Raw genomic sequence first — 23,775 nt, forward strand, 5'->3', positions numbered from 1 at the left:
GGGTCGTGCGCCTGCGCCGTAGACGGAGTCAGGGCGGGGGCGCAGCCGCGCTGAAGCCTGGCAGCCGGCGATGGCGGCCGTGGCGGCGTTAGGGGCTGCGGGCCCATGAGGCGGCCCAGGCCCCGCGGACTCAGCACAGCGCGGAAGGGGCGGCGGAGGCGCTGCTCGCATCCAGGCCATGGCGGGCGTGTTCGACATTGACCTGGACCAGCCCGAAGACGCGGGTTCGGACGAGGAGTTGGAGGAGGGGGTGAGAGGGGGGAGCCTGAGCCGGCGAGGGGCTGAGAGGGAGCGGGCGGGCCTCGCCAGGGGTAGGGCGGGGGGGCCCGGCCTGGTCCGGTGAGCGGCCCGACCTGGGCTCCGAGGGGGAGACCCACCCGGTCGGGCGACGGGCTTGGAGACGGGTCCGCTCCGGTGAGGGGCCCGATGCGCTGAGGAGGCTGACGGGGGCCGGCCTAGCGAGCGGGAGAGGAGGGGCGGCCTGGTGAGGGAGCGAGGTGTCCTGGCTGGGTGAGCTGCTGCCTGCTTCTGTGGCAATTGCACCACCCATCGCGGGGGGCACCGCTCTGGGGGTGGGCGACGCGTCCCCCGACGTTAGCCCTACGCAGGTACTGCTTGGGTAGCGGTTTGTTTTAACGCCGATGTGCCCCACTCAGGCGACACGTTCCTTTCCCCCTTCATATTTGTGGTTTCCTCCCCGCCCGCCCGGCTTTTGAGGTGGCGGCTGAGACCTGCACACGGCTGCTGCGGGGCATTTATAGCAGGAGGCATATCTGTCCCGTGCTTGGACTTTGTAGTTATAAAACTTCCCCATAGCGTAGGACTCAATCTGGTACTAAAGGTAATAAATTTGAATTGGATCAAATCTTAAGTAACTCAGTAACTATGATTTCTTTTTCTAAGCATAGATTTATTGATCTAAGAATTGTCAGTGATTGCCTACTAGCTGACTTACCATAATATGCCAGGCTAAATTTGAGGATGATTTTACGTGTGAATGAGTGGGTTGTTTTACCTTTTCTAGTATATAATTAAAAAAAAAAAACACAACCCAGAACTACTTATTTTCAGTTCAAAATAGTTTGACATAAGTGTCCCACACGTTAGATCAGCCCAGAAATGCTAATGTATATTGGAAAATTTATAATCATCACTTCTGTGCTAACATCTAAAGTCAGAGATGGCATGGTATTTACCAGAGGTGGTTTTTACTACCCTAGGAAAAACTAATTAGTCCCAGTTTAAGGCATTTTCTGCTTTAAAAACTATTTTGTTAATGCATACCATATTACACTTATTGTTTGTTAGGTATTCAAATTATGGTTATATAAGGCAGTATATTCATAGATTAATTCAGAGTTTTACAAATAAAAAGTAAAACTGCAGTGGTTGCAATAGTAAATATGTAATTATAACACTGAACATCTGAATGTCTGTATTTTGGTTCAGTATTTTCTTAAGGAAGTCATACATGTCATGACTCATTTCAGTTTTCAATATTGTACAGATAAAAGTCAGAAACATTTGGTTATATGAAAACTGCAATAATGCAGAGTTGTAGGTTTGAAGCCTTAAGCAGTTAGAAGCATACATCCATTTTTGAATGGATGTATCCAGAGTTTGACCAGATTTGTTCCTGAACTTGCTGGACACTGATGCAATTAGTTTTTACCAGTTTTCTGGTTTAAACCGGGTTTAAGATGGTATTTATCAGTGCTGTGGCCAAACTACTTTTCTCCAGGGAATTGTCAATCCTGACTAAAGTGCACAGGCATTGAACTGTAAAAAGTTTATAGTGAATACCAGGTACAGAAGAGTGATGAATGTTACAGCCTCTCCAAAATAAACTGAGCGCCTCACCTTATGTCAAGCTCCTATTACCTTGCCAATCTGATGTTGCTCTTGATCTTGTGTCTTTAGGGTTGTACCATTACAGTCTGAAACCAGCCATTGCTTACAGTATTTTTACACAGCTTATTTGATGTCCTTCAGTGTCAATAGTTTAAAAACAGTAAAGACATTATTTTGCTGGCTCACTGTAGCCAATATAATTTCTCAACTTTAAAGAAAAGACCCTGGGAGTAACATCAGTAACCAACAAAATGCCTGGCTAAAAATGTCCCTCAGATCACACCTTGAAGGCTGCCAACAGTCTCAGATGGTCCATGGAAGTGAGCAAATTGCGGTCCTAGAGTTCCCAAAAGTTCAACCCTAAGGACTGAGAGTCAGAGAATCCTAAATCATCAACCATTATGACTGTACTCTCCCATAAATGTGGGTAATATTTGCAGCACAATTTCCGTTAGAGTTAATGCCCATTAACAAGCAAACTTGGCTCTCGGGCAGGATGAACAAACTAGTGGGACAATCAAATTCAGTTCATGACTACTCTCACTTTCGGTATTAGTAACACTAGAAGGGGAAAAAAGCAATAAAATAAGGCTTTTGAACAATAAATAAGAGTAGAGTTACTGTAGACTTAGTATATTTAAAGCAAAACATAGAACCAAAGAGGAGAACACGAGCAAATAATTTGAGGGTGGAAGATCAACAGGAAAGCATGAGCTTTACTGAAAGCTACCTCCAGGTGGCATAGTGTGTAACTTTGAGGAACAGAAACACATCTCTGAACTGAGAGTTTGAAATCATCAAACTGAATGTGAGCTGGATGTGAAGCTACATTAGACTAGGTAATACTGCAGCTGGAAAGTTTTCACTCCAAAAAACTATCATGGCAGGAACAAGAACAAATGCTGTTACAGGTGTGCCTACAGATACGGCTAACCTAGGAAATGAAGTTGCCACAAGACTACTTCTGACTAGGGAGATTACAATTAAGCCACAGTTCTTGGTTGCCACGGAGTTTTATTGAATATAACAGCAGCTTTAATATTTCTCTCATCTGTAAGAAAGTCAAATGACAGTAAATGCAAACCAAAGTGAGACTGTCCAGCTAGAATACCACTAGTCTTCAAATGCTTGGTTGTCTGAGATGACAAGAAGGAAGACCCATGGCTTCTTGAATGAAAAACAGATTTAAAAAAAAAAAGTGTAATGCTGTTGAAAATGAGACTTGGAAAATGAAAGCCTCTGTTTACAGAACAAGAGCAGTGTGGTTGGCAGTATAACATGCTTTCCTAACTTGAATCACGGTATGATTGTCAAATAATTGCGGCTGAGTTGCAGACAAGGCATGGAAAAGTAATAATGGACCATTATTATTTGCAGTAATTTGGAAAAGCCAGAGAAGACCTATTTGTTTAAGAAAAATTTGCTAGTGTAATATAAACATTCAAGTCTTGTTATGCTTGCTAATTTTTTTGATAACAGACATTTTGCTGCAACTATATTATAGTAATTAATGCGCAGGGCTGACAACAGGAGCCCCGCTACTATCAGCTTGGATAAATGGGGAAAGTACTGTACTAATGGGGGGGAAAGTGTGTTGCAAACCTCAAAATGTATGCAAAATTGTGGACTGTGCAAAGTAAGCTAATTAAAACCAGAATTGCAGTGGAAGCCTAATATTGCGGGATCCACAATATCGTGAATTACATAGGGCTTTACTTATTGAATATTTTACAACGTAAAAATGAAAACTGCAACTTTCAGACCTTTATATGGCTTCCTTTCCCTAATTCTTTAGAATTTCACAGTTAATTCACTATATCTGTTTCCGGTTCCTTTAGTCATCTGGTTCCACAATAAGTCAGATTCTTTAGGGGAAACCTTTGTACAGGATAGCCATTTTATGTCTGAGTCCTGTTCACCAAATTCTTACATGAATGCAGGTGTAAAAATAAAAACTGAAACGCCACTGCATTTTTACAAGATTTATCTGGAGTTGGATTCATTGCTGCATGTACAAATATAATCAGATAACTGCAGTTAGCTAAAAAGTAGTGCGTTCCCCTGCTGTAGTTGTGGGATCCTTGGGAATTTTGCAATTTTTCTGCAGAACTCTGTAAATGTTTTGTGAAAGCCTATAATACAAATTGCTTCCTTCTGATAATTTATTGCATATGGCTTCTTAGCCAGTTTAACAAATTTTAGAGCTAAATCAGTCAGACCGTGACATGTTTTTGTTTTTTAAACAAAGCTTACTGTTAGTACTCACTGATTTTGTTTACAGTTATGGTGTTATTGTAGTGAATTTTTTAAACTTTCTCCCCCTCCATCCCAGGGTCAGTTAAGTGAAAGCATGGACCATGGAGGAGTTGGCCAATATGAAATGTAAGTTCCTATTAGAAAACATTTATATAATATTCATAACTACAAATAGTTTTTCTTGAATTTAATAGAAAAGTTAATTAAATTAATTCAAGTTTTATAGCTATATCTTGTAACAAAAGAATTCTATGGAGAAATTGGCAACAATCTGCAGTGTCTTACGTTTTGTATCTTACTTGTCCCTATACTTTTACTTTATTTGAATGCTATTTGTAATCAGGCTCATTCCGATATATTAAATGTTGTTAATATAGTGCACTTTTATAAAACCCAATTTATCAAGAGATTGCAGAGGACTTTAGACTCCTTAAGCTCCTGAATACGCATTTAAACATGGCTTTTCCTGGAAGATGCTATAACATGCGTTCCTAACCAGTATATGTCAAACCTAATATTGTTTTTAAAAAACTAATTATAAACTCCATTATAGGCTACATCGATTTATTACTTTTCTGGGGGGAAAGTTTAAAAACTACCGTACTTTGGTTTGAACAGTTTCACTGTATGAAATCTTGCAGCCCCCCGTGAAGTGGTAGATATTATCTCCATTTTACAGAAGGTTCTGACAATGATGGAGAGGTTCTGGTGTTTGCAAGTTCACATAGCAAACCAGTGCCAGATAGGTGAATAGAATTCAGGAGTTCTGACTTCAAGTCTTCTAGAAAACATTGCTGCCCTTAAGTCTCATTAAAACTATCTTGATTGCTTAGGGGCTAAGTCTGAAAATGCATCATATTGGAAGACTCAGTGAGAACATGGTAGTGACACAGCTAAAACACAATTCAATCTTGTCAGCATAGACAGGACCAAACTGTGTTACTGACTTATACTTTGCAGGGTTTAGCATAATTTAGAAACATCATTAAGTATTGGGTTAATCCTCTACTTTAGCAAGATTGAACCATATTTTAGCTTACCTTACTATTTTTGCAAGGTAGTAAGACTTTCATCGTGTAAATATGACCCTACAAATCACACCTGGGAGTCCTGTAACTTTTAATGGAATTTATAAACCTAATTTTTATTTTAAGGGTCGCAGCAATGCTCCTCAATTAACTTAATTGCCAAAGGTTCCTGTTTCAGTCGTCAGAACATGTACACTTTTATAAAATGTCATTTCAGGAAATGCATGACTCTGTGAATCCTAGAAACTTTCCAAATTTCTGCATGATGCAAGCTGCCACTCATCGCTATACATACACATTAATAGAATTCCTGGTGTTACAATTCTGGACATCTCCTAAGCACACTGTCAGTTGTGCCAGTGAATATAATGTGCTTTCTGCAGAGAAATTTGCAAGATTATTCTTTCTTTAACTTGAGTTAATTTTGTAATACACTGTTTTGTCTTTATTCAGTGGCGTGGAACATTGTGAAAAATTTGAGATTTCGGAAACTAGTGTAAACAGAGGTCCAGAAAAGATACGACCAGAATGCTTTGAGTTACTACGTGTACTTGGCAAAGGTGGTTATGGAAAGGTACAAAATCTTCATCTTGGAAAATCCATTATCCATTACACTGGAGGCAATGAAAGAATTTTCTTGTTGGCTCCCTGTTATATGTCCTATATGTTTCCAGAAAAATTCTGCCTTTCCAGAGGCAACAATGAGCTGATGCAGACCAGTGTCCAGTATGAAATCACCATTCTTTTCTATTGGCAATGCATTTGATCAAAATTGACTTTAGTGATTTGTGATCAGTTGCACAACTTTATCACCAGTTGGTAATAGAAGAATTTAAAGTATATATTAGAATTCTAATTGCCACTGTGACTTGTAAGTAATTTATTTACTTTTTGTACCATAGGTTTTTCAAGTACGAAAAGTAACAGGAGCAAATATTGGAAAAATTTTTGCCATGAAAGTTCTTAAAAAGGTAACTTGGTCTTCACTTTTGGCTGGTTTCAAATCCAAAAAAGGTGGTTTTTTTTGGTCCCCTTTGCAATGTAATTACTATATAATAATTGTTCTAATGTGCCAAGATTGAACATTTGTCATTAATGTATTAAAATTAATCTTTATGTCCATTTAAAATTGAAATATGTATTATCACATTTTCTCTAACATCTATTGTGTGGTTCTAGACAATTGGTCTCTGTTTTTAATTAATTTAAAAACATAAGTGTGATTTCATATTTAACAATAATGCAAGAACAACTAAGCAGTTTTTTTATCATGTTGCTGACTCAGTGTTATTGTGACTGACAATTATGTGGAGACTTCTGTAAATTGGGAATAGAACTCTAGGTAGAATTCTGCCTCATTTAGGAATCCCATGTTCTTTGCTGTCATGTCATTTTTCTTTGTTCTGTAGGCAATGATTGTAAGGAATGCAAAAGATACAGCACACACAAAAGCTGAGCGTAATATCCTGGAGGAAGTGAAGCATCCCTTCATTGTAGATTTAATTTATGCCTTTCAGACTGGTGGAAAACTCTACCTCATCCTTGAGTATCTCAGTGGTCAGTATATTTAATTCTGCTACACAGGAGATTTTCAGAATCCCTTATTTAATCTAGAATCTGAAAAGTTCTTATTTTTCCCCTTTATAAAATCCCAGCTAAGCACTCATAGTTGACTTAAATTATTCTGCACATTTTCATAATTAATGTGAAACCTATAACTCAATTTATATAAACTGCATAACAAAACGGATGTTAAGAATATCTTACAGAGAAGTAAAGGAGGGGGCATTTCTAATTATCATATACCAGGAATTCTGTCTCCAGGGTCCTCCTCTGACTCCTAATTGATACTTTCTGTATTAAGTGAATATTCACCCACTTTTCACGCATTTTTAATCCAGGGTTGTGTTAGTCTTCTGCAGAGCATAATTCCATCATCTATCCTTTGATAAGGGAATGTATAGTTCTTTAATTATGATTAGAAATGAAAAATGTATTTTCAGTAGCAGAAATATGGATTCTTGCTTCTAACATCTTATTTTCCCCTTGTAGGAGGAGAACTATTTATGCAGTTAGAGCGAGAAGGAATTTTTATGGAAGACACAGCCTGGTATGTGAAAGAAAATTGGCACTTTTGTGGCTTAGTAGAATTCAAGAGAGAAACATACAACTGTATTTTAATAATCTAGTTTAGTGAGCTACGCAGTTCAATGAGTCTTTCTTGGAGGTGGTGGCTATTCCGTATATCTTACTCTGCTGAATCTCTGACCAGCTAGTGTTGGAATGGCATTACAGTCTGTGAGAAGGTTCACTGCCCACCCTATTGAAGGTTGTCATTATATTCTACTGGAACTTAGGCATGTGCTTGCAGAGGGGATGCACTTGAGTTGGTGGGGAATGGCAGCTTACACCTGAATTTCTAGGTACCTTCTGCATGAAAGAAATGTTCAAAACCTTGCGTAAAAGTTTGTAGCTTCTGTTGACTGCAGTTCACTTTTAGAAGTGGTGTAATTACTGTATTTATCCTACTTTTTCTGAGCACATATGTGAAGAAAGAACTGAACTTCTGTGTAAATGATCATTCTTCTTAGAGAGCCTTTTCAGTAGCTACATTTCACACCTGACCTAGGTAAATGAAGTGCACTTTCTTGATTCGGCTTTACACAGCACACAAGAGGGGATGATTGCTCCATCTTCCCACAACATATGCTGAGAGTGTTTTGGAACAGCTCAGATGTATATATAGGATTGCAGCTGTATGCTACAGAGAGCACTGCAATGCAGAGCTTTCCTCTTCCTTCCCAGAACAGGGCATCAGTTTAGAGCCAGACTTAATGACTAGCAAATTCAGATCGCAACAAAAATATTCAAGACAGAGTAACTACTAAGCAAATTAACCTAATGCTGATGGTGTAATTTTGTTGTTCCATCGTGTCCCTATGCCCTTTGGCAAATAAACCTCAATAGCATAATTATTCTACTAATTTATTCTGTGATGCACATCTAACTATACTTTCAAGGAATCATTGCTGTGTACTAGCAAGTATAATTGTTTTAGTGCTTAAGATGCTTTGTGTGGTTGAATGAGTTTAATTGTATCAAATCCCTTTTGTTTCAGCTTTTACTTGGCAGAGATCTCAATGGCTTTGGGGCACTTACATCAAAAAGGAATCATCTATCGAGATCTGAAGCCGGAAAATATCATGCTTAATCGTCAAGGTGGAAATATAGTAAACAATTGTGTAGCCAATAATCCTCTCAAAATCCTTTCTCACAGGTCACAGCATAATATAAAATTACCTCAGAAAACTGTTACTACTGTTATCCTTCTTTTTTCCTGATACACCCATACAAGTAGCTGCCATTTGCTAACCTCTAGTCATGGCATGGCGTTCATTGTAGAAGTTACAGCACTTTAGTACCGGAAGTGGCAGAACAAATTGGTCTGGAAGGGGCAAAAGACTTTTAGAGTAAACCCACTGAAGACTGTTCTATTCATTAGTGGGATATTCTCATGCAGCTGAGTCATCTATGCATGATATCTAAATTCAAACCTGCGCTGTAATTTTCATGTTTACAAATAACTATGCTAATACTGATGATGTAGCTTTTTAATAGGAAACAATTAAAAAAAACTGTCACTTTACTTGATCGTAGAAGCAAGTTCAAAGCTCTGTGTGTGTTGAGCACTAATGCCTGCAGCACTATTGATTAGTGCCAGCAAATCCTAGCATTAAAGAGCTAAAAGACTACTTTTAAGCAAGGTGTTCACTGACTGTGAATGTTTACTAGTGCATAGTGGTTCTGGAGAGTGAAAGTTATAAATTAGAAATGAATTGTGATACTGATTTTGGTTTCTAAATTCTGGAGTAAGCATAAGACTAGGTGACTTGATTTCATCTCGGCAGCAGTGCAGTCTTTTAGAGATATATTGTTTGCATATATGTAAAAAAGTTGTATATGATTAATAAAAAAAACTTACTGCATTGTGCAAATAATCAACAACTTGATTCTGTATGAATGGGAATAAGCTCATATAAAAACAGTCAGGAGGCTGCTACTTAGATCTATCTGTTTCTTTGTGCCTAACTAGTAGAAGGGTTGCAATTAGATGTGAACAATTCGTTTATTGTGAGTTTCTACAGGTCTAAGTGATGAGAACAGAACATGAAGAAACCATTTTTTTTCATGGCTTTGAGATTCTCTTGGTGGCTTTGCTGTGTTTTTGTTCCTCTCCACTGAATGACAACCCTTTTTCATGCAAAAATAAGCCTGTATCTTCATTAACTACAGTTCAACGATTTTTTTTAAATGACTGTCATTTTTCAATCTTATCAGATCAATAGAAGAAGACTCTGATGCCTACTGGGAAGAGTCCTGTTTTGTTACTATAGACAATAGACATATTTGCACTGTCCATTTTATAAATTACATTTATGTTGAGTTGCATGTAAATCCATTTCAGAATTTGGAGTGATTTTAGAATTAGATGTTTTCTTTTATTTCTTTCAGGTCATGTAAAACTAACAGACTTCGGACTATGTAAAGAATCTATTCATGATGGAACAGTCACACACACTTTCTGTGGAACAATAGAATACATGTGAGCTGCATGATGAAACAGAAAAGTATTACTCTGGTCTGGGGGTAATGGCTAAATTTTACCTTTTTTAACTGATGGTTCAATATGTCCAGTTATTTATGGAACTTTCAGATTATAAATGTGGATTATGTTTAAAAACTTGAAACTTGAGCCGTAATTGAGTATTTAATAAAATACTTTCATATTTCTAATTTTTCTCATTCTAGGGCCCCTGAAATCTTGATGAGAAGTGGGCATAATCGTGCTGTGGACTGGTGGAGTTTGGGGGCATTGATGTATGACATGCTGACTGGAGCAGTAGGTGCACAGTTAAAAACTGCATACATTTTATTCTACATCACTAATTACTGAAGTTCATTGGATCATTCAGGTGTAGGCATAGATAGATATGTATGTACTTCTATCAGCTGCTGGTAAGAAACCTAACTAAAAAAATGGCTAAACCTTTTTAACCATGGTCTTGGGCTGTTCTGTAATAGCCCAAGCAAATATTTTGAAGTCACATTTGAAGCAATTATAACCCTGTTTCACAAGTGGCTAAAACTAGCCCTGTTCCATATATGCAAATGAAGGGAGCTGAACAGGTATTTGTTAGTTACTGTGGGTCACAAGTTCATTTCAATGGGGTCGCCTAGGCAGGGCCGGCATTAGACTCTGAGGGGCCAAGGGCAGAAAGCTGAAGCCTGAACCCCGCTGTGCAGGGCTGAAGCCAAAGCAACTTAGTTTCACAGGCCCCCTATGGCATGGGGCCCCATGCAATTGCCCTGCTTGTAATGCATTTTTTATTTAAAATATTAACTATTCTGGAGTAACACTGGGCACTGGGGTCACGTGGTAATTTTTTTTGTCAGGAGCAGGGTTGCAGTGCAATGAAGTTAGAGAACGACTGTGCTAGGGTTTTTCACGTGGTTTTCTTCACACTGCAATGATGTTTTTCAGCCCCCGTTCACTGGGGAGAATAGAAAGAAAACCATTGACAAGATTCTCAAATGTAAACTCAACTTGCCTCCCTACCTCACGCAAGAAGCCAGAGATCTGCTTAAAAAGGTAAAGTTTTAATTAATGTTAAACCTATATGTATATGCAGATATTAGAAACATACTGATCAATATTGCTGTACTGCTTTTTCCCAGGTGAATCCTAGTGCTACTATATTTCAATCAACTTAATCTTTTAATGGAGCTCAGTTCAGTCTTCAAGTTGCATGAGGCAGAAAATAATGCTTTGTTTGAGAAAACAATTCTAAAGTTGTTTGTTCTGAGAACTGCCTTAAGATTGTTAACAGAAACAATGTGGGTGAGATAATGTCTTTTTTTGGACCAACTTTTGTTGGAGAGAGAGACAAGCTTTCGAGCTTACACAGAGCTCTTCTTCTGTGTAAACTCAAAAGCGTCTCTCTCTCCAACAGAAGTGGTCCAATAAGAGAGATTATCTTAACCACCTTGTCTCTAGTATTCTGGGACCAGCATGTCTACAACAGCACACATACAATAATGGAAGATATTAAAATTGTAATTTCATTGTACAGTAACTACTATGTGGTTAGTTCAAATAATATTTAACACAGATGTAAAGTGTTTCTATTAATGATTTTTAGTAGAAATACTCTTCAAACATTGTTTAACCATTTCAATAAATTATTTCTTTGGTGTTTTTCTCCTCTAAGCTGCTAAAAAGAAATGCTGCCTCACGTCTAGGAGCTGGTTCTGGAGATGCTGGAGAAGTTCAGGTTGATCTTGTTTAATTTCTCTTGATTATCTTATTGAGAATCAAGATTCAAGGATAGTCCAGGAAGAATAGTCATGGTAGAATGTCATTCTCTGAAGCACAGTGAGAGCAGAGGCAGGGATTTAGACAAAGAGTCAAATGTTTCCTCTGAGGAATTTAAGGAAGGGTTAGATAGCTATCTAAGTAATAAAGGGCCCAAGGAAACAGTTAGTGGGGTGAAGGATGGGGTCCTGAGGATTTAATTGCTCTCCTCCCCCTCAATTTTTTTTCGCTTTCCTACATGTCCCCCTTTCTTTATCAGTTACTCAGTGAACAAATTGATACATTGTGGTACTCTAGTGGGTTGGTGAATAACCGACACAGGCATTTGGGGTTGAGAGTCTTTCAGGAAAGATGTTACATTTTGCACTCCTAATGTGAAACAGATGTAACTCAATTATTTCATCTACTACAAAATTATTTAAAGCTTGTCCCAGGCCTACACAGGTTGGGTTTTGTGGCTATATTTAAACATCTCCTGTACAACTCAGATCATTCCATATTTTAATAGTTCTATGGTTAATTGTCAGATTTTATGACATTGCTATTAGAAATTAATCTGAAATATTTTCAAGAGATGTAGATGTGCGTGGCACATCACCTAGATTCGTAATATGGAGTTAATTTCTTCTGTAACTTTATCAGATCAGAAACTAAAAGAATAATGAGTAAAACCAAAAGCCTACATATGCATAAAAGTGACAATAGGCATAATGTGCAGAATAGCAATATTTCACCATTCCCAGCAAGTTATAGTAGAAGATAAGATGTCAGGTACTGAGAAGCTCTCACAAATCGTCAGTCATCCTTATGTTCTAAAAGATGGCAAATTTCCCTAAATTTCTCTATTTAGAAAGCAACAGAGTCCTGTGGCACCTTAAAGACTACAGACATATTGGAGCATAACCTTTCGTGGGTGAATACCCACTTCGTCGGATATTCACCCACGAAAGGTTATGCTCCGATAGGTCTGTTAGTCTATAAGGTGCCACAGGACTCTTAGTCGGATCTGTAGACAGCGAAAAACCTGGCTACCCCTCTGATACTTGACTTTATTTAGAAAGTGTCATTTTCTAAAAAGCCAATACATCTGCCATACATACAGACCAGTCTTTGGTTGTGGTAGTAGATTTTTGCATCTATGAAGTTAAATACATTTGGCATGTAATATCCCTAAGAAGCTCATATGTACTATCACATTGAAATCATAAACAATCGAGTGACCGTGGTATTACTGCATCTCATACGTTTTCAGTCAATAGAATGACATCAGATTTGATGTGTAGGCAAATGAAATTCCCAGTCATTTTCTTTTAATCCACTATTTCACTGCTAGTGATAAATGTACATAATGAAGAACTGTGAATTTAGAACTATTTTGCTAGGTTGAGACAGTCTCATGAAGAAATCCTGATACAATCACACATTTTACTGAAAGTTTATATTTAAGAATTTTTCAATGACAATTTTAAGCAATTCATGACTATTCTAATAGAGCACTGTAGGACAAATAATAGATGCTGCACTTGAAGTACTTACAGTTTTAGAAGGAAAGGAGCCCAAAGTTGAGGTCTGAAGAGACCTAGCTTCTTATTCCTCAGATATTCTCATCTTAGCTTGCTTTATGAACATTAGAAAATATAGTTCATTTTCCTATCTACAAGGTCAACAAATATCCATTCTTAATTTCTGCGAGGAAGACCAATTATACTTTTTTCATTCTTGTGAATTTTCTTAGGCTCACCCTTTCTTCAGACACATTAACTGGGAAGAGCTGCTAGCTCGGAAGGTGGAACCTCCCTTTAAACCATTATTGGTATGTACCGGGAATACAGTAAATTGTTTGTTCCTTGTATGCCTTTTAGCAGCAGTTCTCAAACTTTGACTTACCATATTGGATCTAAAATTCAAAAGTACTTGTCATGCTACCTTTGTAACTACTCAGTTATAATGGATTTATACTCTGATAAACTGACCCATATATTACAGTTTGAGAACCTCTGCTCATAGTACTGTAAAAGCTGCACACTTAATTGAAACAACTTCAGTCTCTGGTACTCCTGTCCCCACTCCACTCCAGGCCCACCTCTTCCCACCCCCACTCCACCTCCTCTCTGGAGCAGCTGCATCCCCGCTCCTTCCTGGAGATGCAGCACTTCCCTGCTCCTTCCCCTCCCAGAAAGTCCTAAGGACGGGGGAAGCGCTGGGAGGGAGGTGGAGAAGAGGAACTTCTGCAATGCTACCTTGTAAAGTCGCTGCCCTTCCACAGACTCTTACAAGCAGTGGACAGAGTAGGCAGCGAAACGACATTATAAGGGAGCATTGCACAACTTCAAACGAGCATGTTCCCTAATTGAGCAGCGATGTAACTTTGAAACAACGTTAAGCGGGAGGATGTTAAGTGAGTTACTGTACAGAGCCAGTGTAGACTCTTCATTCTTAGTTTTACTGATTATTTTCCATTAATCCCAGAGTGTGAAAGAAGTGGAACAGTTCCATTTCAATTTTACATCCTCTTATTTGTAACCTTCTGGCTATATAGACTCAGAGGTGCAATTCTTACTTCTGAATTTGTTTCTAAGCATCAAACATGCAGCCAATACTTGACTGAAACTAAAATTTTAAATAGTCACTCAGTAAAATGTGAATCAAGTCACTTTATTCAACATCTTGAGTGTTACTTCACTAATATTTATCTTGCATATAGTTTTACAAGCATCATTTAATTTTAATCTTAATATGGCAATATTGTTAATAAGGCCCAAGCCACTAATCTATTGGACTGCAGTTCAAAAAAAGGCTCATATTTATGAAAATGTCACCTGTACAAGATGACTGAACTTGCATCTTATAATTTCAGCAAATTCTGCGGTTTGCTAATCAGTTATACTAACCAGATTGTTAAAGTAAGGCAAGATCTCTATACAATTGTGAAGCTAAATTTTTCAACAATCATTCAGGGATCTGTGAGAAGACATAAATTGGGAGAACTGCCATTGGAAAAATCTGTTCAATTCCTCAGCTGAACAATAAACAGTTACTTGGTAGTCATTTTTTCAATTAATGCTTTCAGTGCTTAGCAAGATAAGCATTTTTGCTTCTATGAAAATGTGCTGGATTATTTAGTGTGTGAAATTCCAGTAGACTAACTGGTGTAACTTCCATACTGGGAGTGACCCAGTGTTTAGCTCTCACAAGAAACTGGCATTTGTTTCTGTTGTAATTTGAGATTATTTTAAAGGCATCTTTTTAATTTTGTGTTCCTTTTTGATCCATAATTCTTGCCCCTCCCCCTTGCCTTTATTTCTCAGTGTCAGTGCCCATAGTGACCTCCCACTGGCAACGGCAGGATTCCGACTCCTCTCCAAGGTTTTACTACAGCAGAGCTCTGCCAAAAACCTATGGGATGAACTCCATCCAGAGGCTTCACTGATCACCGCTAAGCCATTTGGTTGATATCTGTATTATAAACCCTTAATCATTTTGTTTTTGCAAAGCAATCCGAAGAGGATGTGAGCCAGTTTGATTCAAAGTTTACACGTCAGACACCTGTTGATAGCCCAGATGACTCAACTCTCAGTGAAAGTGCCAACCGGGTCTTCCTGGTAAGTGAGCCAGGGATCTGTGTGTGTTGACTTTGGAGAGAGACATTGTGTTCTTGTTTGGAAATGGTATAGCACATTTCAGGTGAATTCCTTCCATCTCTGGAAAGAAAAGGTTGAATCTTACCACTTATAAGAGTGACAACTATTTGTGTCAGACAAGTTCTAATACATCAAAATTTTAAATATATTACTCCTTGCAGAAGGGTAGCTTCTTTTTGGCCATTTTGCCTTGTAACATTTGATATTTACTTAGGCTGGGTTACAGCCTCATTTTTACACAGGACGATAAGATTCTAGATTTTAAAAAGGGAATCTTGTTAACATTTTGTAGTAAAATGGACACTAATTCTAAATTGCAGTAGGAGCGAAATTGCTTATTACTTCAGTAGGAATGCAGAGAGAACCATGTCCAAAGTGGTTACAATGTAGATCAAAATTACGTTGTCTTTGAGCATTGCTTATATGGATCTATAATCTGAACAGCAATGTCTGGCTCCCCAAGCACGCTGCCTATATCCGTGGAGGGGGATTACACTTGCATTCCCCACCTAAGGAATTAAGGAGTCGTAGTACCTCCATTCTTAGGTCATTCTGCTATCACTTTAGAGGACAGGATTAGAATTCAAAGTGACCTTGACAAATTGGAGAATTGGTCTGAATTCAACAAGTTGAAATTCAGTAAAGACAAGTCCAAAGTATTACACTTAGGAAGGAAAAATCAAATGCACAGTTACAAAGTGGGGAATAACTGGCTAGACAGAATTACTTCTGGAAAAGATCTGGGGGTTCTAGTGGATTGCAAATTCAATATGATTCAATGTGGTGATGTTCTGAAAAAGGCTAATAGTATTCTGGTGTATATTAACAGAAGTGTTTTATGTAAGTCTCTGGAGGTAATTATCCCAGTCTGCTCAACACTGGCGAGGCCTCAGGTGGAGTACTGTGTCCAGATCTGGGTGCCACACTTTAAGAAAGATGTGGACAAATTGGAGCGAGTCTGGAAGAGAGTAACAAAAATGATAAAAGGTTTAGAAAACCTGACCTGTGAGGCAAAGTTGAAACTGGCCACATTTGGTCTTCAGAAAAGAAGACTGTGGGGAAACATAAGACTTCAAATATGTCAAGAGCTGTTACAAAGAGGATAGTGATCAGTTGTTCTTCATGTCTATGTTCTTAATCTACAGCAAAAGACACTTAGGTTAGGATGTCTGGGTTAGGAAAATTTTTCTAGCTAGAAGGATAGTTAAGCCTTGGAATAAGAGTCCAAGGGAGGTTGTGAAATCCCCATCATTGGAGGTTTTTAAGAAGAGGTTGGAGAAACACCTGTCAAGGATGGTCTGTGTGTACTTGGCCTACCTCACTGCAGAGGGCTGGACTAGCAGACTTCTTGAGGTCCCTTCCGGCCTTACATTTCTGTGATTCCATGTCATAAATAAACCTTTCTTACCAATCACAATGAAATTATTCCTGTCTTTCAGGGTTTTACGTATGTGGCTCCATCCGTACTTGAAAGCGTAAAAGAGAAGTTTTCTTTTGAACCAAAAATTCGATCACCTCGCAGATTCATTGGCAGTCCAAGGACACCAGTCAGGTATTTTTTTTAACAATTTACTCTTCAGTGATCAATTGTAAATGATCTCCTATAAAAACATTAAGAATATATATATATATATTTTTGAAAGAGCTAGGGTGCTTATTTTTGAACACAACATGCTTTCTGCACATTTTACAAGCAGCTTCCCTGCAGGCAAGCTTATGTTTGGCAGCACGGGAAACACTGATCTGCCTGATACACATTATTGGTACATCCTGCCATTCTGGTGACTTCAATACACCATCCTCTAAAACTGCTGCTGGATCCTCTATATGTTCCTGCGCTGCTCATGATGAGAGTAGCGCAAAATCTCCCTTCTTCCACATACCTACAAGCATGTTACTTGGTGAATGCCAAATGAGAAAAGTCTAGTGTCAGTGTGTCTAGTTTATAGTGAGTTTTGGTAGGAACTAGCCCGGATACATGCTTCTCTCAAACCAGGGAAGGGGAAGCAAAAACTAATAAACGCTTCATGAACAGGCATTTATGCTCCAGTTCTTGCAGTGTGAAGGAAATGTCTTAGCATCGCATGTATCCTGAATGCTAAGTGTTTTATATTTTTTGTCTTAAAGCCCTGTAAAGTTCTCCCCTGGGGATTTCTGGGGAAGAGGTGCTTCAGCCAGTGCACCAAATACGCAGACACCTGTGGAATATCCAGTGGAGCCAAGTGGAATAGAACAAATGGATGTGACAGTTTGTGGCGAGGCCTCAGCACCACTTCCAATACGACAACCAAACTCTGGGCCATATAAAAAACAAGCCTTTCCCATGATTTCCAAACGGCCAGAGCACTTGCGCATGAATCTATGACAACACAACCTTTTTTTTTTTTTTTAAACCTGTAAAGGTGGAAAAACAAAGAATGATGGACATAAGCCCCCTGCCAGTTGAAATGTGAGGGCTCATATGGTTTACTTTTTAAAAGTGACAGTATCAGAGTCATTGCACAGAACGACTTGGAAAGAAAAGAAAAACAAACAAATGGATTTTTTTCTATTAATCAATGGTGCATAAAAAAACTTAAGCAAAATGGTATTGCAGAACTCTAGGCACATCAGCTAACTGATTCCCAGTGACATCAGCTCGCCTTATCAAGGATTTTTCAGGTTGATAGCTTGAAACTGACAGTATTAAGGGTAGGATGTTGCTCCAGAATCACTGTCTAGTCATGATTGTGTCAAGAAGGGTTAGCCCTTTCACTAGGCAGAGTGTGAAATGCCTATAATTCTTGCGTCTGAGGATTAATTAGCATGCAAGCTTGGTCCAGCTGTTTCCTACAATGGTGTGGAATCAAAGATGAAAGATAAACTTAACAATTGATGTTTCACGTGCAAACAACTTAATGAATTTTTTTTATATAAATATATATTTTTCAAATAGATTTTTTGATTCAGCTCATTATGGAAAGTATCCCAAAATTTAAAACAATTATTTGTTGGTGTGAAGAAAAGGTTGATTCACTTAGTTCTTTTTCTTCTCCTGGTGAAACAGTACATTGGTAAAGAAATCATTGTTAATTACTTACATGGCTGTTGGGGGTAAGAGGAGGGAGAGAATTGTCTTATTTGCTTACCCAGCTAAAATATCTATATCATCTGTATTTCTAAAAAAAAACAATCCTAATCAAATGGCAATGCTGCTATGTTCTAGGCTTAACTGGAAGCCATGGGCTGCACACATGTCCTGCATATTTCACCATTGTCTTTGGCAGACATTTCACTGGAAAAAATTGCCTTTCATTTGTATGCCAGTCATTTGGTTCAAGACAGCTGAACATGTTCAGATTCTTATCCATCTAAACAGGTCAGGATAAAATCCATCAGACGGCAAGGGTCAGGGAATGCATTGTCACAGTGAACATCTACAAGTTCAACGAGTCATAAGTGAATAAAAGCTTTTCAACTAATGGGTAAGAATTAGAGGGATTTTTGTATGGTTTTTGTCTCACATTTCCACAAAAATTAAAGTAACTTTTCCCCTGTGCTGGGGCAACAAGTTTTCTGATTGTATTTAAAAAAAAAAAAGAGAGAGAGAGAGAGAAAAGTATTGGCCTTTCAATGAATGTCTTCCACAGTGGGTCAGAACTTTAGCAACTTAATTTAGGAAACATGTTCTAAAGATACTATTTATGTTCTTGAAATTGTCATTAAATCTGTACAAATGATTTACAGGTACAAAGAATAAAATAAAGGTAACTGTACCTTACTTAAATACTTCCTGCCTTAAAGAAAGCATTTCCATGAACATAGCTGGTGAAAGGGTTAATATCTGCAGAGCTTTACCCTAGTTAGAGTGCGTGTATGATGTGTGCGTGCGTGTGTAAATGATCATGCAACTGCATACAAGTCCTGTCACTTTTCGCTTGCCTCATGTTGTATTATCTTCAGTCTGACTGCAAAGTCTACTTCTGGTGTTTCATAACAGTAGCGATCTCTTTATAAATTCTGCTTGCTCTGTGTATAGTGAATCTTCTTGAGCCATAGGATCCAAGCCATAAAACTCTCATAAGCACGTTGAATCCAGTCAGAGAGGCACCACCTTCTACAACTTGCAAGTCAGTAGGGTTGAATGAAATCTTATTAATCCCCCTATAAAATGCGAATATCAGTACTTGACTTTTTAATTTTCTTATGATTAGCAAAATTACTATTAGCAGTTTTCTTTCTGAGGAGCCTTTTGTGGTGGTCTGTTTTTCATTTTTATAAGGAAAATCAAGTTATGGTAACAATAAAGCTCCACGAGTTTGCCAGCACCGTCGGCACAAAAATTGTACTGGAAGAAGAGTGCCATTTTTCATTCTTTTACGGGGCCATTGGTGACATGTTGTGGAACTGAGATCATAACCCTTGCACTCTATACATATAAAGCACATTTGCAACAGGCATCACTTCAAGCAGTATCTGCTTTGTGCCACTTGTTATAGAGGTTTCCAAACATGTTTACTAAATATAGCAGAAGTGATATGAAAGACCAAAATCCAATGATTTTTTTTTTAAAAGCCAAACAATTATCTCTTGCTCCTGTTTACAAGTAACAATTGTGCTGTGGCTGGCTGGATATAATCATCCAATAGAATTGATTAGTGTGGCTGGCAAGAATGGCAAGAGTTGTTTGTCAGAGTTCATTGCTTAATTACATATCCAGTTTATTATTTTAAAAGTAAATTTCATGTACTATTAAAAATGTTTCATCGCCTAGACATGAGTCTAATACCCTACCATAACTGTGAAACTTTTGGAGTGTGACTCAGACAGCAAGCACACACTATGCAATATGGTTTATCCTGTATTTATTTGTAAAAATATCAGACATAGATCTTCTTTATATATATATATTAGTGTCAATATTAATAGTCATGAACTTTTAAGGGGAGTGGAGTTCTAACTCCTGTATAGCTACTTCAGACAAATGCTAGTATACAGAGTGCATTGAATATTGGAGAGCTTAACAAGTGCTTTTTTGTTCATTTCAAAAATTGTCTTAAATTTTTCTTTAGAGTATAGAATCTTATTTTTATTTTTTACAAGCTGTGCTTTTTTAATTATAATCACTGAAAATTTTGCTATCATTTGACTTTTATAGGATTTTTGTAGCATTACAAAAATATAGTAAAACTGAGGTTAATATCTGCTGTGGGTAACCATGTAAAAGTATTAAATCTTAAACTTGAACCAGATTCAGTTTTTTTTACTAGATGTTAAATTAGAGGGCTATTTTGTTCTGCAGTTCATTCTAGAAACTATAAAGACTTATAGGTTGGCTGTGTTACCAGCATTTTTTTCTTTCCCATTTGATGTGGAACACTTTCTCTATAGAAGGAGTGATACATACATACATTTGATTCCATTAATGTACTGAATTTTGTAATTTTGGGAATGCTGGAATAATTCCTACCGAGACTGTCTTAATTGTGCCATCTGACATTTGAATGTCATCCTGGTATTAGCTGGTAATAAAAGATAAAAATGCGTCACCTGTTCTCTTGAATATCCTTTTTTTTTTTTTAATTAAAGTGTGTATTCCTATAAGAAAAGCTAAATTTCTGGAGAACAGACATTAATGTTTGTGTCCACTCTAATTCTAGAGATATTGGTTTTCTTGGGTTTGTCTCCTTAATAAATGAGTAACTCCTGGTCTGTTAACAGTCATGGAAGAGTGCATATTCAGATCAAGAGGGAGATTGCAACTCTTTAATATCAAAAAGCCCAAGCATTTGTTGCCCCGTCTCTACAGCAATAGTCTCAAGTAATCTGTGTTCACAAAGCAAGATACTGTGTGTTCCATTGTTCCAGGTACTGCTACACTTAATCTACTGGGGGGGGGGGGGGAATTCCTGTTAATCAAGAGTCTGTCCTTATCATGAACAGCACAAGTATTGTCTCAAGGAAATAAGACATTTCTATGCTACATGTGTAGATTCTTGGGGGCTGAGGGTATGTGGTTCGTTGTGTATTTTTACAAACTGTTCTTTTCTGCTATATCAAATTGACTTTGTATCTATCTGTAAAACTCTTCAGCTGCCTTATTAGGAGTGGTATGAGGGTAATCCCCGTTCTGCTTTTCATTTTGTATTTAGTTTACTGTAATAAAATATACTTGATTTCTGAATGGATGTAAATAGCAATTAAATGCAAATTTGAATGAACATATGCTAGTAGAAGTGACTTATTTTTTTTCTTCTCTTAAATAGGGTAACCCCTAAGTTTGACAGTTTGGACCTTCATCCATAATTTATACTTCATGAAATGGAGGAAAACCTTAGCGAGTTTTAAGAAATGGCCCGACTAAAGCTAGATACAACCAAGTAATGTGGTTTATGAAGTGTGGTACCTCAGCTAGGTCCTTAAGCCTTTGAAAGGTGGCTGTGAATTGCCATTAGTTATCCACTCGTCAGTGGTCTGCCTCCTGCAGGGTGAGACATGGATCTCTCTATGTATGTGTAGCTGAAGGCAGTGGTTTGGGGGTTGATAGGGAAGGGAGATGCTTCTCTCCCTAGATAGGAGCATGGTGTTGACAGGCAGACCGAGAGGAAGGATGGCATTCAAGTTATGTAAGTTACTCACTTTTTTTCTTCTACATCTAAGCTGAAATGCATTCTCACATCTGAGAAGGGTCAAGCTTTTGTTTTAGTTCCTTATTTGGTTTTTATAATCAACTTATTGTTAAGATTATTGGGTTTGGATAACTTCAGTCAGTTCTCCCCAAATAAAAGAGAACCCCAGGGAGGGGTGGTATAGAGTTTCCGGAATCCACTGTCTGACGTGTCCTCTTCCTGTGTTGTGTGAACACCAAAGGACCAAGCTAGAGATGAGTTGGCAGCCAAGATAGCCATGCTATTTTTTTTTTTCCCAATTCAAGTTGAGCATAGTCCATTGGTTGCCTTACAGGAAAATTCCTAAGTGATCTCTGGGTCAGAGGACATTATCAGGTAAACTTGTTAAATTTCCTTAACCAAATGTCTAATATCTTAAATATTTTAAAATATAATTTGTCTACTTTTATTTACAAATAAACCAGGCAGGAAGGTTTCACTTTCTGGTTCTTATGTATTAATGTGTTTATGGGTTATATATGCTGTGATGTAACAAACTCCTCTTCACTGAATTTTATTTATTTCTTGAAGCATTTATCTTTTTGAAAACCTTTTTTTTAAATGCTGTTGCCTACATTACTTAACTTTCCCTTACTAAACTTTCCAAAAACATACTTCTGTGCTTGATTTGATTAGCAAGAAGTCCATTCTCTTAGGGTACATCTACACTACAGCGGGGAGTCGATTTAAGATACGCAAATTCAGCTACGTGAATAGCGTAGCTGAATTCGACGTATTGCAGCCGACTTACCCCATTGTGAGGACGGCGGCAAAATCGACTTCTGCCGCTTTTTGTCGGCGGCGCTTACTACCACCTCCGCTGGTGGAGTTAGAGCGCCGATTCGGGGATCGATTGTCGCGTCCCAACGGGACGCGATAAATCGATCCCCGAGAGGTCGATTTCTACCCGCCGATTCAGGCGGGTAGTATAGACCAGACCTAAGTGTCATCGCTCCCAACCTCCCTGTGGGTAAATCTCAAAGCAGTGAGATTGTTTAGATATGCACACACTCGTTGAATCTTATTGATTCCAATTTCTTTAAAATGCTATTTGATGGGTGGTCTTCCCCCAAAAGGTTTAAATTATTCCATGTTGGCTGATACCCTTTGTGTGAATGTGAACAGACTGCTGAGGGACAATGTAAGCAGTCTGTATGTACCCTGCCTAGCTGAATGACTATCTGGGCTAGTTCACCACAATTCATATTCTACAGCATCAACAAATAGAAGTTGCCGTTTTGTGGCCCCACATGAAATGCACCTGTTTTCAGTTAGTCTTTATGGGACTCTGCTATTGTGAAACCAATTGCTTTGGAGAACCTGTTCTTTTTATCTTATGGTAGCACCTGCAACTATTCAGAATACAAGATTCTAATTAGAAATGGTAGCTTCCAAATTATTCTCCCATTGTGTTCTCCATGAACAGGTGAAAAAGTAGTTCACTCCCAAAAAAAAGATTTGGTTAAAATCTTTTCAAATCATATCAAATAGAACTTTAAGGGACCCTGCCTTCACTAGCAGGACCAAGTACTGATTTTTGCCCCAGATCCCTAAGTGGCCCCCTCAAGGATTGAACTCACAACCCTGGGTTTAGCAGGCCAATGCTCAAACCACTGAGCTATCCCTCCCTCCTCTGTAGTGTTAAACACAATGGGACTGAGGGAAGCCAGCAAGAAACAATGTGAACTGAGTGAAGAATGGTGTTTAAAAAATATTTTGGCACGGTCTCTAAAATGCCACTTTTCCCTCTGTCCTCATTAAGGATCTAGGTTTAATTCTTAATGGTACCTTCAGACAGGAGTGTGAATAACTCATTGTAAGTGTCTACCAGTAGGCACTCTGTGCTGCTATCTGTATACCTAGCCTAAACTGCAAGTAGTATGTACTGTGGTTCACTAGAACAAAATAGGAGGTGGATAGAGAAACATCATTGTTATGCAGCTCCTTGCCTGTATGCCAGAACTTGAGCTGGGGGGGGG

At 38.2% G+C, this 23,775-nt stretch overlaps 1 protein-coding gene across 5 annotated transcripts; it reads left to right on the top strand.

Moving 5' to 3' along the window:
- The first annotated feature begins 24 nt into the window (after nt 1-24).
- RPS6KB1 (ribosomal protein S6 kinase B1) lies at nt 25-20,677 on the top strand. Of its 5 annotated transcripts, none has more exons than XM_008178806.4 (15): nt 25-250; nt 4,184-4,233; nt 5,589-5,709; nt 6,038-6,106; nt 6,545-6,692; nt 7,188-7,245; nt 8,254-8,354; nt 9,648-9,738; nt 9,945-10,035; nt 10,678-10,785; nt 11,405-11,467; nt 13,244-13,321; nt 15,003-15,110; nt 16,589-16,701; nt 17,277-20,677. In XM_008178806.4, exons 1-15 carry the CDS (start codon nt 179-181, stop codon nt 17,512-17,514), a joined length of 1,509 nt encoding a protein of 502 aa, XP_008177028.1. In that variant the 5' UTR covers nt 25-178; the 3' UTR covers nt 17,515-20,677. The 5 variants fall into 5 exon arrangements, 3 of the variants coding, with proteins under 3 accessions (XP_008177028.1, XP_042713843.1, XP_042713844.2); XR_010593970.1 differs by having other exon boundaries at nt 36-250; nt 8,254-8,412; nt 17,277-18,696; XR_010593971.1 differs by having other exon boundaries at nt 36-250; nt 8,254-8,412; nt 10,590-10,785; nt 17,277-17,436.
- The last annotated feature ends 3,098 nt before the right edge of the window (nt 20,678-23,775 follow it).

Source organism: Chrysemys picta, chromosome 19 (assembly GCF_011386835.1).
Source record: "Chrysemys picta bellii isolate R12L10 chromosome 19, ASM1138683v2, whole genome shotgun sequence".
NCBI classification, from domain to species: domain Eukaryota; kingdom Metazoa; phylum Chordata; order Testudines; family Emydidae; genus Chrysemys; species Chrysemys picta.